Genomic DNA, 16,545 nt, shown 5'->3' on the forward strand with positions numbered 1-16,545 from the left:
TCTCTGATCATGCAGAATTAACCCTGCTGCTGCTCTTTGACATCTAGTTTATGAACCACCCTGAAAGCCTCCAGGAACTCATTAAAATCAATGCTGCCATCTTTGTTAAAGTCTATGCTTCGAGCCATGTCGTCTATCGCCTGGTCATTCACAGCGACCCCCAAATGAGAACTGAAGAGCTTCCAGGTCTGACGAAACTCCTCGATGGAAATCTGACCTGCGCGTGAGCGTGGAGAAGTGGGTTATGATCGGCACACAATAACCAGCATTAAAATCTCATTGAACAAACAGGAAAACAGTGACACTAACCTGAGTGATCCTTATCAATGATGTTAAATATTATCTCTAGGTCAGTTCTATACCTATAAAGAGTTTCAGCCAAGTTTGGTGTTACCTAAAAACAAAAAATCAAGTTTTTATTAAAAAAAATTTGGTTGAATTGTAAAATACTATATTCTCAAAATAAAAGTCAAAGCGAAAAATGGATGTTAAAGATGGGCGCAGTGGGCGGTACAAAATTTGGCAACCGAATATTTCATATTGCCTGTTCTGCAATGGCTTCAAATGACTCAACCAATCAAAGTTTAGAGTTGCAACTATCCATTTTATAATATTAGTTTCACTATTATTTACTATTTCACTATTTACTACTATTTAGTATTATTCGTTTTTAGAACAATTTCATCAGGTTCCAAATAAAAAGATAAATACATCCATTAAGATTCATTACCTCTCATATATAAAGTATTTAATTCACTGGATTACTCAAGCATTAAAGGCAAGGTAGGTGATTTGTTCCAGATTTTTTATTTTTTTTGTGTTATGCTGGTTGAAAGTCTCTTCACATCCTGATAGCAATCACTAAGTTAAGGTCTAAATGTATTTTTATGTATATACATATCATCTGTGGAAGGTGTAGGCCCATAAAATGTTCGTCCAATCATTGAATTTGGTCCGAATGCAATGGTACGATTACCAAAACAATGAGCTTATGCTGTGTTCACGCCATAACTACAGTAATTTGTAAGAGATGGAAACCCTTGACGTTATACTCGGAGCGGTTCGTAACTCGAATTTGTGCGTTTCAATGGCAACACTATCAACGCTGAAATGAAACTGCAGCAGTCAGGTGATACAGGTCAGTGCTAAAGTTGTTTACGTTCATTATTATTGTAATATGTTATGTGCTTTGAGACATGAGGTAGTTTAACGCCATTTCTCGTCTTGTAGCGCTTAGTAAACTCTGCAGTGTGCATTCATTTGTTTTGATGGAGGCATGGCTTTGGAGACACTCTGAAAGGAGGATGGGATCTCATGCTTTCAAAGCTAACTTGCTATTGCTAGCCGTTCAAAATATTGCCTACCCTACCTTTACCACATGGTTATTAAAATATAAACCATTTTTTAAATTAAATTGAAATGATTATAAAGTGACATATAATGTTACAGTAACATGATATATATTTACTCATAATGTGATATACAGTAAGATTTTGGTCATATCGCCCACCCTTACAGCCAAAATATAAATATAGATGATTAAGATATTGACCGGAGGGATGGGCTCTCCAAGGCTGATGTCCTCGAAACAGGATTTGTACTCCACGTTGCCATCCGCACCAAGACGGGCCAGGCGTGGGCGCAGGGTTCTCCACGGTAGATCCAATCGCAGAACAGACTCCACCACCTGAGCCCACTCGCTAGTGGAGATGCGGCCTGAGAAAGACAGATAACACAATATATTACTTTAGTTTAAAATTTCAATTATAAATTAATGCATTATAAAATATAACGTAATTAGTGCTGTCAAATCGATTAATTGCAAATGTCTGTGTGTGTGTGTGTGTATATATACAGTACAGGCCAAAAGTTTGGAAATTTTACTATTTTTAATGTTTTTGAAAGAAGTTTCTTCTGCTCATCAAGCCTGCATTTATTTGATCAAAAATACAGATTTTTTTTAAATATTGTGATATATTATTACAATTTAAAATAATTGGTTTTCAATTTATTATACTTTAAATTATCATTTATTTCTGTAATGCAAAGCTGAATTTTCAGGATCATTGAAATTGAAAATTGAAATCAAATTGAAAACCAATTATTTTAAATTGTAATAATATATCACAATATTAAAAAAAAATTCTGTATTTTTGATCAAATAAATGCAGGCTTGATGAGCAGAAGAAACTTCTTTCAAAAACATTAAAAATAGTAATGTTTCCAAACTTTTGGCCTGTACTGTATAATATATACACACATATATATTTTGTAAACAAAAACTTTTTTATGTTAGATGCGATTAATCACGATTAATCGATTTGACAGCACTAAATATAATATAATATAATATAAAATAACAACCTGTGTTGTCTATGTCATACTGTTGAAAGGCAGCCATCAGGTCAGAGCGGTGAGCATACAGCTTCTCTTTCAGAGCCCTGAGTGCTGAACCTTCTGCAACACGAACCCTAAAACAAATACGTTTATAAACGGGGACACTTCTTCATAACCTGACACACAAATTCATATACTCAAAACCAATTTGTTACTGAAGGTAGTGAGCGAGTTAGATTACTTCTGATGGAGGGTGAGTTTTCTGGTGCTTCGACTGACTTGATACTGGAAGAAGCGTGGGACGAGTTCAGGGCCCAGTTTGATATACGCTCCGCGGTTACTTCCCTCTTCATAGTAGTTAGATGCAGAGAAAATAGTGATAACCTTGGATAAAAGGAAGACAATTGCTGAAAATAATTCTGGTACTAAAAATATACAGTATGAGTTTAAAGACTTGAGATCAAAACTGAAGGGTTGTGGTCTTTCATCCAAGTCTGTTTGATTTGAGGTCATCCATTTGCAAATGTACTGTTAAAAGTATTCGCAATTAAAAAACTTTAACGCCATTTTACAGGACAGTAACAGATCTCTTTTATGGGAAATTGGATGCATGCAAATATATATATTCGTAAAGAGAAATCCACTACAAAAGTATAAGAAGTGATGTTGGCATAATGACAAAATGGATTATGTTTCTCATGCTCACCTGCCCATTGTGGCAGAGCTCATAGCCCTCCTGTTTGCACTCATGTGACCTGATCAGCAGACAGAGGCCATGTTTCTGCAGCAGCGTCTGGGTCACGTCCGGCCCAAAGTAACAGCCTCCGCCACGGAACGAGTTCAGACTGCAGCCATTATGATTTTTAGGGTCACTCCAAAGGATATCGACAACCTGTCTCAGACAAATTATGATTATGTGTTCATTGTTAAAAATTTCTATAATATAATAGGACTCAAAAAAAGAATTTTAGAAAAATTTAGAATTGAACATTCCATTACACTTTTGACCGAACATTCTATATTGCCTATAGAAATACTACAGTCTTTTCCATAACTTTCCATCAATTTTCCAGACCTGAAAAAGGAAACACTTTACAATAAGGTTTCATCAGTTAACATTAGTTAACTACTTTAGTAAACATTAACTAACAATGAACAATACTTCTACAGAATGTATTAATCTTAGTTAATATTAATTTCAACATTTACTAATACATTATTAAAATCAAAAGTTGTACTTGTTAACATTAGTTAATGCACTGTGAACTAACATGAACAAACAATGAACAACAGTATTTATATTAACTAACATTAAAGGGATAGTTCACTTTGAAATTAATTTTTGTTATGTTTTAGCTTACCTCAAGGGCATCCAAGATGTAGGTGTCTTTTTTTCCGCAGTAGTTTCAATTTTGATATTTTTAGGTCAAACCGTTCTTGTCTGTCAGTCATATAATGCAGGTCGATGGTCACTATCTCAAAGAGCAGGCACAGAGTCCAAATTAAAACAATTCCCCGTCGTCCAAATTAAACAATTCCCCATCGTAAGTACACATTGATGGCCTAAGACACGAAACGCAGACTGGTGCATAGATATATACACACTAGATGTCGCCTTGTCTACGGCAGTTCATTGGAACGAATGTCTTTAAGGCGACATCTAGTGTATATATCTATGCACCAGTCTGCGTACACGTCAGATCAGATCACTTCGACATGGCTGTGTATAAGAGGTAAAAACGATATAAATACTGTTCGTTTTCTCACACAAACCGCTCGTTTCGTGTCTTAGGCCATCAATGTGTACTTACGATGGGGAATTGTTTAATTTGGACGACGGGGAATTGTTTTAATTTGGACTGTGCATGCTCTTTGAGACAGTGACCATAGACCTGCATTATATGACTGACAGACAAGAACGGTTTGACCTAAAAATATCAAAATTGAAACTACTGCGGAAAAAAAGACACCTACATCTTGGATGCCCTTGAGGTAAGCTAAAACATACCAAAAATTAATTTCAAAGTGAACTATCCCTTTAACAAAGATGAACTAATACAGTAAAAATTTATAAATGTTAGTTAGTTAATAAATTAATGTTAACAATTGAAACCTTATTGTAAAACGTTACCAGTTAACTTGGCTATGTGGTTCTCGATTTCACAAAAAAATATTTTATAATTCATAAACACATTTTTTGTGGAAGCTCAATAGGTTGATGCAAAATTCTTACATCTCAGAACAGTTTTAAATGACTCCAACAAACTGAGTCATATTATGTACTGGAGCTTTACGCCAAATGGATTTCCAAGGCAGAACGGTTTCACATCCAAGATAGAAGCTATTTGTCACACACTCTCACCAACAAAAACACACATTTGTTAGGAACCGTTTCAACTCACTTGCTGCCATTCCAGTTCTTCTCTGGGTGGCTCGGGCGGCTCCAGGGAGACGAAGGAGTCCAAGAAAGGGACCTGGAGCACATCGGTGGGGCTCGGCAGACTGGGGGAAGGAGGAGGTCGGCGTGGAGTGTTTCGCGACGAGACACGGGGGGAGCACATGGATGATGAGGAGGAAGAAGATGAGGATGAAGATGAGGAGCAGCTGCCCTGCTTGGTGCAGTGCTTCTTCCTCCTGCGGGAGGCGCGACTGGTGCGGCCTGAGGTGCGAGGGCTGTCTAACCTGGATCTGCTGCTGTGTCTGCTGCTGCTGCGACTGCAGGCCCGGACGCTGAGATCATCAACACTGCGTTTGGGCACTCTGAGAGCAGACTTCACCTGTACCATGTACACGTAAGGGATCGTCCTTTTTACATTATTCTGATTACATGGATACTTACCAGATAAATAAATAAATACACAAGAACTATACCTTTAAACTGAAATTATTTTTTATTATGTATGAAGAAAGACTATAAATCCATCAAAGACAAATAAAATACCTACTTTATGCCTTTCAACAGTGCTCAGAAAGTCCAGATCAGTTTTGTCCGATATGCCACCATGAACTATAAGGACTTTGTTGTCAATGACAGTTGCAAGAGGAAGCAGGCTGAACACATCCTGAAACACTTGAAGGATTTCCCTGCCATGAGTCTATTGAAAGATCAGGAAAAATGACTAAACATTCATTTAAATGTCCAGTAGATGGCAGTAATGTCTAATATTCAGAAGTGAACCTCACACTTAAAAATGACACAAGTGTACAGTATATACCGTACACACACACACACACACACACACACACACACATATATATATATATATATACACATTGCGTCTCACCACAGATAGTTATCTCTTTGGCATAGGACGTCGACAGGTATATGACGTTTGGCATTTGTTATAATTAGCTGTTATATATTTTGATATTTGTTTTTTGTCATTTTAAATGAGATATATATATACGGTACTTATATATATATATATATATATATATATATATATATATATATATATATGTATGTACATAAGTACCGTATATATATCTCATTTTAAATGAGATATATATACGGTACTTATATATATATATATATATATATATATATATATATATGTATGTACATAAGTAATAAGAGATAAGAGATATATATACGGTACTTATATATATATATATATATATGTATGTACATAAGTACCGTATATATATCTCATTTTAAATGAGATATATATATTTCATTTCATATATATATATATATATATATATATATATATATATATATATTTCAAATAATTTAGAGAGTTTAAGGCTTTCCTTTTCAGCTGCCTTAAGAATTAAAATAAAATGTGCTTTTGTGTAAATAAAACTTTGCTATAATCAAAAGATTATTACACATTCAACCTCTTTGTTTTGCATAAAACACCAACCTTAAGCACACATAAAAATCTACCTTGTACTTCTGCATGACTTCTCTTGTGAATCCGTATCTGCAAGAAGATAAATAAGTCACTCACCAACAGATATGATTTTTAAAAAATCAGTTTAAAAAAAAGATTGCTTTCTGAGGGCGTCCTACTGGCGGTGTACCATTTCGTTTTTCACCGCTAGGATGCATTGACCATGGAAGAGCTTTTGTTTGGCTTATTAAAAGTCATACCTTCAGAAATCATTTGAATGTGTGATCTAGCATGTTACCTGAGGTTCATGATGTGGTCCTCATGATTGCCTCGGTTCAGATGCATGTGATCGGGGTAGAGCAGTAGGAAGGCAAACAGAATGATGATAATCTCTGTAGATTTCTTTCCTCGATCCACAAAGTCTCCATTGAATATGTAGGGGTTCTCCGCGGAGGGCAGACCGTTCTGAGTAATAAGGCAATACATCTTAAATGTAATAAGTCACCAGTGATGCCCAAGTGGCTTTAATGAACTTATTCTCTGGCTTTGCTTAGGTACATTACCCCTGCACCAATATGCTGAAATGCAATCACTAGAAATGATATTCTACGTCTAAACAATCAATCTGCATTTACCTTGTAAAATATAAGCAGTAAGTCATCCAGGCTACCATGCAGATCGCCTGTGTGAAAGAGAAAAGTCGGCATATAAAGGCTGTTTATCATTCCAAGGAATAAAAATCAAATATTGGGATCAGTGATGAAAATATGCAAAATAGTATAACGTAATGTCTTTTAGAATATTCCAAGATGGGAATTCAGTTATTCATGCATGCTTTTCTGTACTAATTTAATCTGGAGCACTGTCAAGTATGAAATTGTGCAGGTTGGCTGTGATGAGCCCATTGAGGTACAGTGAAGTGCTTTATGAAGTGCAAAATAAATAAACACTCATTCATTCATGCTGCCATCACTTTTTCCCAAGCAAGATATTGGAAATTTAGCACATATCTCAAATGCACTGCTGCAACTTATCAGATATGGATTCTATAGAAATATCAACTGCATTTAAATGAATATTCTAGTATTTTACTAAACACATTGCGTCTCACCACAGATAGTTATCTCTTTGGCATATGACGTCGACAGGTATATGACGTTTGGCATCTGTTTCAAGAACTTCTTTGTTTCATATAGTAACTGCAGCACATATTTCCCATGAAGAGTCTGAAAATGAGATGTAGTCATACATTTGCATGTCAGTGCATTATTAACTTTGTTTGCAGTTCCTAAAATAGCCAAATGTTTATAATAGCAGAAAAAGATTTAAAGTTTTAGTTAAGCTTATGTTTAGATACTGTTTATCAAAAAAAAAATAATAATAAATAAAATAAAAATCTTGAAAAAAAAAAAATATATATATATATATATACAGTACCGTTTAAAAGTTTGGGGTCAATTATTATAACTATTTAATACTTTAATTCAACAAGGACACATGATAATGATCAAGTGACAGTAAAGACATTTATAATGTTACAAAAAATATATATTTTAAAATAAATGCTGTTTTTTTATTTTCTATTGATCAAAAAATCCTGAAAAAAAATCTATCGCTGTTTCTGCAAAAATATTAAGCAGTACAACTGTTTTTAATTTTGATAATAATTCAAGTTTTTTTTTCTTGAGCACCACATTAGCATATTATAATGATTTCTAAAGGGTCATGTGACAAAGACTGGAGTAATGATGCTGAAAATTCATGAAAATTAATAAATTACATTTTAAAATAGAATATTATATACAGTATCTGCCTTGCACATTCAGCAATGGTCGTTCAGTGTTAACTGAAACATAAAAAAAAAAACATTCTGAGAATGTAAGGTATGATATAGCATATAATATAGCACAATTTGGAAACCATTTCATGTTTGCAAGACAGAGCTAAATAATGCACAAGATGATTTTGGTTTTTGCCAGAAGGCTCATATTTGTTCAGACGATTAGTGAAAGTTTTATAGTGTTGTACCTGCTCCTCTTTAAAGGCACAGAGCAGGGCATTGGTATCAGTCACGCTCAGCGGGAAGGAGAGATGAGGGCCGCTGTACGACTCCGGCACCACAATCTGCTCGTACTTCAACTGCCTGACCTCCTCAGTTAAAGGGTCAACCACAGAGTCCAGGAGGTGAGAGATCAAGTCTGGAGGAAACAGAACATGGCTGCTGTCATGACCATATGGGAAGTATAAAAGAAGAATCATATACAACAAGTGTCACATACAACTTTAGTATGAATAGGTGTTACAGCAAAGGAATCGCAAAACAATTTTGTGGTACTTGAATGGTGGAAAGGGTAATGGAAAATGCATCATCTCTGGAATATTTAGTCATCGAATTAGTCCAACAAACCATTTAAAATGAAGTAGAAAAGGCTAAATGACATTAAAAATAATGAAAAACTAAAAGGTAATAGTCATCGTTGGTCATAGGAGATAAAGCAACCTACTTTTCTGCATACATTTTTTAACCTTCTTTCCCCCCCAATTAACATATCATGTGAGAACTATCCATTAGTATAACCTGTAAAAGCATCAGTCTGATAAATTAATGTAAATGTGAATCACGGAACACTCTGGAACATCAAAAGAATTGTGTTATTGTTAAGCATGGCTGGGCATGTGGCAAAATGAGCACACGGGAACATCAATACAGGCGGACAGGCAATATCTGTTTCAGTCTTCAGTTATTAAATAAATGATTAATTCTCAACCTGGAGTCTATTATGAAAGGGCTATTTTGATTGCCCATCAAAATACTCAGCACACACGGTGCTATAACACAATGTACCATACTTAAATTTGCATGGCGTCTGGCCCTGCACAGGGATTTGAGGAGAGCTGACCCATTGTGTCATTCTTGAAAATGTAAATTTGCAGTGTTTCCCATAAATTTATGCAGAGAGACCTGAATTTCAGGAACAGATGTTTGTATTGAAGAGAGCACAAATGTAGCATTATTTTTTCTAACCTTGATTGAACCAACATCTACTGGAAATCATTCCCTGCTTCCTTAGATTGCTACTGATAAACAAGCAATATTAAAGGGATAGCTCACCCAAAAATTAAAATTCTATTTTCATTAACTGACCCTCAAGTTGTTCCAAACCTGTTCGGGTTTCTTTCTTCTGTTGAACACAAAATATGTTATTTTGAAGAATGTTTGTAACCAAACAGTTGATGGGCTCTATTGACTTTCACAGTATATATATATATATATATATATATATATATATATATATATATATATATATTTGGCCACACCTTAGATTAGGGTCCAATTCTCAACTTACTATTAACTATGACTTTTGCCTCAATAAACTCCTAATTACTGCTTATTAATAGTTAGTAAGGTAGTTGTTAAGTTTAGGTATTGGGTTAAGGGATGTGGAATATGGTCATGCAGAATAAGGCATTAATATGTGCTTTATAAGTACTAATAAACAGCTAATATCCTAGTAATTTGCATGCTAATAAGCAACTAGTTTTATATGTGTGTGTATATATATATATATATATATATATATATATATATATATATATATATATATATATATATATATATATATATGCATATATTTTATTTGCCTTTTATTGGATAGGACAGCAGCTCTCTGGGAGAGAGAGAGAGGGGGGACGGGATCGGGAAAGGTCCACGAGCCAGGACTTGAACTCAAGTCGCCCGGAGTGCAACGGCGCTACATGTCGGCGCACTTGCCCACGAGGCTATCAGTATCACGGCGCTGACAGTAAGCAACTAGTTAATAGTGAGAATTGGATCCTAAATTAAAGTGTTTCCAATAAATGAATACTTTAATTCAGCAAGGATGCATTAAATTGATCAAAAGTGGCAGTAAAGATATTTGTATTACAAAATTCAGCCAAATGCAGTTCTTTTGAACTTTATATTCATCAAAGAATAGTTAAAAACACATTTACACAAAAATATGAAGCAGCACAAGTTTTCAACAATGATGATAAAACATGTTTTTGAGCAGCAAACCAGTATTTTATAATGATTTCTGAAGGATCATGTGACACTGAAGTGTGGAGTAATGTTGCTGAAAATTCAGCTTTGCCATCATTGGAATAAATTATTTTAAAATATATGAAATAGAAAACAGTTACTTTAAATTTTAATAATTTACTTTAATATGACTGTTTTCACTGTATTTTTAATCACATTAAATACAGCCTTGGTGAGCATAAGAGACTTCTTTCAAAACATTAAAAAAAATCTTGCCTTGTCTGCTCATCGCACAAAACCAGACCTTTCAATATTAAACCTGAAGATACACTTTACTATACTACAATAACATAATTCCTATCCTAATCACCCTAAGAGCCACAGAAACAAGAAGCTGAACCTGAAAACCATCCAATCCAAGCCCTAGATACATGATGACCTGACAAGACTAGTCATGTGTACTCTCTGCTACTCAATGCGAACTGATTAAATGCAGTTTTCCCCAAAGGAAAGCCAATCTAGTATCATCACAGGCTAAAACAAAGAACCCCCATGTGAAGAATATAAAATAGTAAAAAGAACATTCTGTTGGGTAAAACAATTTAATATTTGTGCCCATGAAGTTTTCAGTACTATTACATTTCTTCAAAAACATTGTAAGAACATTCTATGCAGAGTCTCTCTCAAGCTTCTCCTACTGTTTTTTCTCTGTGAGCTCATTTGGGTTTCCGCTGCTTGACTAAAGATGGGACTAATTGTCTTGTGTAATTCTGCACTTTGGACAGCCGCCTGTGGAGGCTGGATGCTGCATTTCTGGCTCTCTCTGCATTACCACAACTCAAAATGGGATCTCCCAAGGTTGCTAAGCAACTGCGTCTCCATATAGTGTGTTTTTGGAATCACTGAAAGGATAGGTGTGTAATACTCAAGAGGGAGACCGTTTGATGCAAAATTACAAGTGCTATGGGCTTTCCAAAGGTGTGTTGAGGGACAGCCAAATTCAGATGATAATGAAATAAAAATCATTTAATAAAATTCTATTTAGCAGTATATAGCAAACCAATATAGCCTGACAAACCACCATGGCTCAACCAATAGAGTGAGTTCAGGGGATTGTTTTTCCGGCCAATAACAAATGGGAGCGATTGAATTGTTTAGACATTTGGCGATGCAAAAATTACAAACTTTACCTTTAAAGAAAGAAGCCTTTAAACACAAAATTTGTATCTACATACAACACTTCATTCATTACCTGGTCCATTTCCATTTATATGTGTATAGTTGTCCAACATGAAACTGAAGAAACTGGAGAGCTATGAAAATGAAAAAGATGCAAACTCGTGTCATAATGAACCGTCCATTAATTTAGTAGAAAAGCACAGTTTTAATATCATTATAGAATAAACAACAACAACAACATAATTTAAACAACATCAGTGCAAGTTTATTAAAAGGATAGAGTCGCCCAAAAAATGACTATCCCTTTAAGAGCAAAGTGAGTTATAGGTTGATTTGTTTTTATATGTGTGAACTGACCATAATAACCAAGTGTTTTTATACCTGTAGCTGGTCCTGTTCCCCTGCATACTCAATGGACTGAAAGATGTTCCACGTATAGCGTCTTCTCATCTCCAGGCGGGCAACATACCGTCTGTACCAACGCTGGATGAGTATGGCAGCTTTTATGGCTAAATATGTTAAGAACACACAAGCATGTGGCTGATGTAAACAATCCTTGAAGCTATAGTTTCGTAACAACAGTTTTTAGACATATACTAAATGGAAAATGCAGGCAATGGGGGTTTTCAATGCACAACAAGTGCCAGTTTTTGGAAGCAAAAACTTATAGCTGATTTGAGTGTTCTAATAAGGAAAAATCACTTATTTCTACCTGCATCCAAATATGCATACGTCCAGACTTAATATGAAAAAGTAATAACATGTCTAAATAGGCAGTAGGCATGAAACAAGACCTGGGATGATCTACTACTTGCTCTGAGATTCGTAAATGTGCAACCATTGGACACTTTGCTATCCCATGGGGCAATGGGAGCAGCAGAGCTTTCAGATTGTGTAAATGTAAGTGCTTTGATATAAAGAAAGGTGTTCCTCATGGTTAAATTATACTTGTTTAACAAAACCTGAGTAAAGTAAAGAGAACATAAACATCAAAAGGACAATGTCAACACGGCGGATTGTTCCCTTTACGTTCACATAACCAAGAATTATAAAAAAAAAATATATATAAAGTACTTTAGTGCTGTATGTCCGGGAAAGATTTAGAAATGTCTTGATTGCTCACATACAGATATATTAAGAATGAATGATTAAAATCAGTCCACAATAGCAACCCTGCAAAGATGTACTATTGTATTGCTACAGCTGATCTTATCAGATTCACGTTACCATGCTATCATCATCATTCTTTAATGCTCATACAGCTCTCAGTACAGGGACACTTGGATCTTTTACTGAACACTTGAGTGCAAAGACTGCTAAAAATAAACCTTGTCTCAGGGGGTCAATATCACAGGTGCTAATTAAAGAAGTGCAAGGAGCAGTTAAGGAGAAAGAACACAACACAGACGTCAGAGACAAGGCATTGCTAGAGAATACACACCCACAGAGAAATGATGAGCTGTGTTCGAGAGGGATGGGATAATTGCTCATTCATTGTATTTATTCTAAATGATCACAAAAATAACATTTGTGGGTTTATGCAAACTGGATTTAAACCTGCTGCTTTACCTCAAAAAATATGGTAAACTAAACTAATCTAGTTCGTACTTTCAAAAGTACATTTCTACATTGCTGAAATTGTGCGTTCATGCCAACTAGTACTTCTTTATAGCCACAAATGGGACACAGACAGTGATGACAGATGCTGAAGAAAGTGCCTTACTCAGAGCTGGGCTGGGCTGCTTGATGGAGCCATCTGTGTGAGAGGTGATTAAATTAAATTGAATAATTTGAGTAAAGCCTTGGGGGTGGAAAAACAGAACCAGAACTAGAGCAGTATTTTTCAACAAATAAATAATGCAAACTTGTTGAAACCAGGGTTGTTGCAAAGGGGAGAGGAAAAAGAGGTTAAGCTATATTGCAAATCACATTAAAGCAACAGGAATAAAGAATCAATATTTACCCGTTTCAGAGGGTCGTGTTTGGTTCTCAACGGCAATGGATGTGCCGCATCCCATGATGGTACGGCTTGCTTCAGGTCATGAATCTCTGAAATTCTTGAGGTCCTCCTCTTCCTTTAGTATCCAGAAATGCCTTTGCAAAGACATAATACAGAATGACTGTTACTGAAATAGCTTAAACCTTATCTGTACCAAGACCGCAAACACATATTCAGGTTTGGGGGAAACAAATATAATAGTTTCACAGTTAAACTTTATTTTTATTTTATTTATTTTTTTAGTTGAATACAAATCTGAATATTGAGAAGATGCATCCTCCTGGCTATTGTTACCACTATTAATAAAACAGACCTAATATTTAATTTCAGGGCTGTTTTGATCTTCATAATGAAGTGGAATGGTATTAGAAATAAGCAGCACTGTTTGGAACTAATCCATCATTACAATAATGTGTCTCTGTAGATTAAAGCAAGATACTTACTGCAAATCATGCTGGACTTTAATCTGTGCCCTAAAGAGCCTTTCAAAAGGCCCTTTTAACAGTGATCAATCTCTGGGAGCGGGCACAGGGAGAGAGATGTAGACTGTTGATTGTCATCTTCACAGAACAGAAATATAATAATAGTTGACTTAAATATTTTGACTTAATTTCCTATGCAAATATGCTTAATATGTCAAACTCTCAAATAGGTATAGGCTATTTAAAAAACATTACTGACAAGGTATTACTTAGCAACAAAAACGGCAGAACAAAAATGCAGAACAAACAATCCTACAATTAGTAGCTAAGGGACAACAACGCATAGGAAACGATATGCATAAGTTACCTTTCCGTTGTCCATCATTCAGTACGACACGCATACGTTGAGAATTAGAGTGGGGAAAGACGTATATGCAAAATCAAATATTAATTTCCAAACGTGAAGGGATGCGATAATAAACACCACAGGTGTCAGATGAGGCTAGCTTGCATGAAACGCAGAGGCGGTTTGTTTGACGATTTGAGAACACCTCTCTCTCAGTGATTCGTGCGAGTCTAGCTAGGGGGGTTTGGTTCATCCCTGTGACTCGAATCATTTGGATCAGTTCAGTAAAAGGATTCGTTTACTGTCCCTTTATGCAGTTGTGACAATAGGTGGCGAACAATACACTGTATTTTGAGTAGTCGATGAATCATGTCAACATCTGAATATGTTATCGAGCCAAAGAAAAAGAAAACATTATAGTCTCTGAAAAAGTCCTTGCCTCATTAAATTGTGTATCAGTTTACAAGTTCATAATTATTTTGTCTGCATCATGTTGTGAAACAAGATTGATTCATGTGAAGAAATAAACGTTCAGTCTGTAGATCTTGTTGAACGATATTTTCCTTTCTTTCACGATTAGTAGGTCCAAACAATTAATTAATTTTACAAAAAAATAAATAATTACTCACCCTCATGTAGTTCCAAACCCGTAAGACTTTCGTTCATCTTCTGAACAAATATGAAGATCTTTTTGATGAGGTAAATCAGAGAGCTTTCTGTCCCTCTGCAGCTACGCAACCTGACGCTTCAAAAAGTTCATAGAGAGATCGTAAAACTAATCCATAGAGTGGTTTAACTTGTTAGTTATAACTAAGTATAATTAGTTAATGTTGAAGAGACACTTTATATGATTGAATTTAGGCTTTTATTCACATAACCTATACAGCAAACCTTACTGAAGCTCACCCAAACCTGCTTGACATGCGAGAACAAACCTCTTGCAGAAGCTCAAACGTGCTGCGTAACACGAGAATCAATGAACCTCATTGGTTCTCTCATGTCAAGTAAACATGCTTGAGCTTCTGTTTACCACAACTGATGTGTGAATTAATGAATGTTTAGGATATGTGAATTCTAGCCTAAATTCAATCGGTTCATCATATAAAGTGATCGTGTCTCTTCAGAAGATGTTCAATTCTCTTTAAAAAGTTAATTAGTTTTACAATCTCTTTATCAATTTATTGAAGCATCAAGTGGAGGGCTAATTGCAGCTGCCAATGGAAAGAAAGAAAACTCTCAGATTTCATCAAAAAGATCTTAATTTGTGTTCCAAGGATGAACAAAAGTCCTACCGGTTTGGAAAGCCATGAGGATGAGTAATTCGTGACAGAATTTTCATTTTGGGGTGAACTATCCCTTTAACAGCACAAATTCAAACCCAACCTTTAAAGGCAAAAAATTTAACCACTAACCTTAACCGCTTTAAAAACTAGACTCCAGTGAAATTTTTGTATTTATTTAAATGGAGAGTCTACACATGTAAAATTAAGATCATAGAACAATTCAGAAGAAATATGAAGTCGAATAAGTGGCGATGTCCAGCAGCAAAGCAGGCCATGTACACGCCAGTATAAAGAATATGGGCCAGTTTAACAAAATGATTTTATTTCAACAAATAAATATTTACAAATAAACTAAAATGGTTAGGCTATAGCCTACATTAAAAGCTTCGATTAAAAAGACTCAATGTTCAGGCGCCAGCCAGAGCGGCTGGAATTCTGCGGCGTCTCAGTTGATTCCAGGCCTCCAGAATGTCCCTCCGCGTGATGATCCTGTGGCGGCTGAAACAGGAGAGGCGCGCGGCCTCTAACCCCACTCTCTGCAGCAAATATCTGCTTACACCCCTGGACTCATGGACGCGTCTCACTGCTGCCTGGTTGATCTGTGGAATTCAGTTTTATGTGCAGTCATTTTCAACTAATGTTGTTTAGTCATTTGTGGACCTATAAAACACACCTGTTGTTGTCGGACCGCGTACATGGACGCAGCGTGTCCTCTGGTTCGTGCTATGGAGCTTCTAGATGCCGCGCACCGCTTGCTTTTAAGGCCAGGAGCTTTCATGATGGACAGAGAACTGTGTGATCAACAGTCGCTGAAGCGAAACTACAATTTAAGGTATTTGTAACCAGTCCCCTAATGACTACAAGCAGGTGCATGCCTTCTCAATTGGACTTGAATTAAGGCCAATTGAGTCAATCGGTCAATTCAATCCAATCCACATTTATTTGTATTACGATTTTCACAATACATATAGTTTCAAAGCAGCTTTACAGAAAATGCATGTCTACATTACAATTTAGAGTGATCTGTTATCAGAGGTGACTAGTCAAGTTGTATTTCAGAAATGTATCTAATCTACAGGCTATCCTACAAATCACGCATTGCAACAATGTATTCATTTAAAC

The 16,545-nt window shown here is 35.7% G+C and overlaps 1 protein-coding gene across 3 annotated transcripts; it reads right to left on the reverse strand.

Moving 5' to 3' along the window:
• Position 1: 1 nt before the first annotated feature.
• On the reverse strand, positions 2-14,349 carry ppef1 (protein phosphatase, EF-hand calcium binding domain 1). Of its 3 annotated transcripts, none has more exons than XM_082155140.1 (19): positions 14,162-14,349; positions 13,816-13,887; positions 13,337-13,467; positions 13,097-13,129; positions 11,755-11,882; positions 11,447-11,507; positions 8,202-8,371; positions 7,285-7,399; positions 6,809-6,855; positions 6,472-6,638; positions 6,227-6,263; positions 5,283-5,432; positions 4,740-5,114; positions 3,044-3,229; positions 2,579-2,721; positions 2,365-2,471; positions 1,553-1,716; positions 310-394; positions 2-217 (listed from the first exon to the last, which is right to left on the reverse strand). In XM_082155140.1, exons 3-19 carry the CDS (start codon positions 13,389-13,391, stop codon positions 18-20), a joined length of 2,223 nt encoding a protein of 740 aa, XP_082011266.1. In that variant the 5' UTR covers positions 13,392-13,467; positions 13,816-13,887; positions 14,162-14,349; the 3' UTR covers positions 2-17. The 3 variants fall into 3 exon arrangements, with proteins under 3 accessions (XP_082011266.1, XP_082011265.1, XP_082011267.1); XM_082155139.1 differs by having other exon boundaries at positions 13,816-13,932; XM_082155141.1 differs by lacking the exon at positions 13,816-13,887.
• Between the last annotated feature and the right edge of the window lie 2,196 nt (positions 14,350-16,545).

The sequence above is a fragment of the Leuciscus leuciscus genome, assembly GCF_965113295.1.
Source record: "Leuciscus leuciscus genome assembly, chromosome: 23".
NCBI lineage: Eukaryota > Metazoa > Chordata > Actinopteri > Cypriniformes > Leuciscidae > Leuciscus > Leuciscus leuciscus.

What these genes read in the sequence shown, in the direction of transcription:
- ppef1 (XM_082155141.1), bottom strand. Translation starts at nt 13,391, where the DNA reads ATGGGATGCGGCACATCCATTGCCGTTGAGAACCAAACACGACCCTCT. An exon ending in GTGCCTTTAAAGAGGAGCAG is followed by an intron (nt 7,400 to 8,201) that starts GTACAACACTAT and finishes TCTCATTTTCAG; the next exon opens with ACTCTTCATGGGAAATATGT. An exon ending in AAGAACTGGAATGGCAGCAA is followed by an intron (nt 3,230 to 4,739) that starts GTGAGTTGAAAC and finishes TGTCTGAGACAG; the next exon opens with GTTGTCGATATCCTTTGGAG.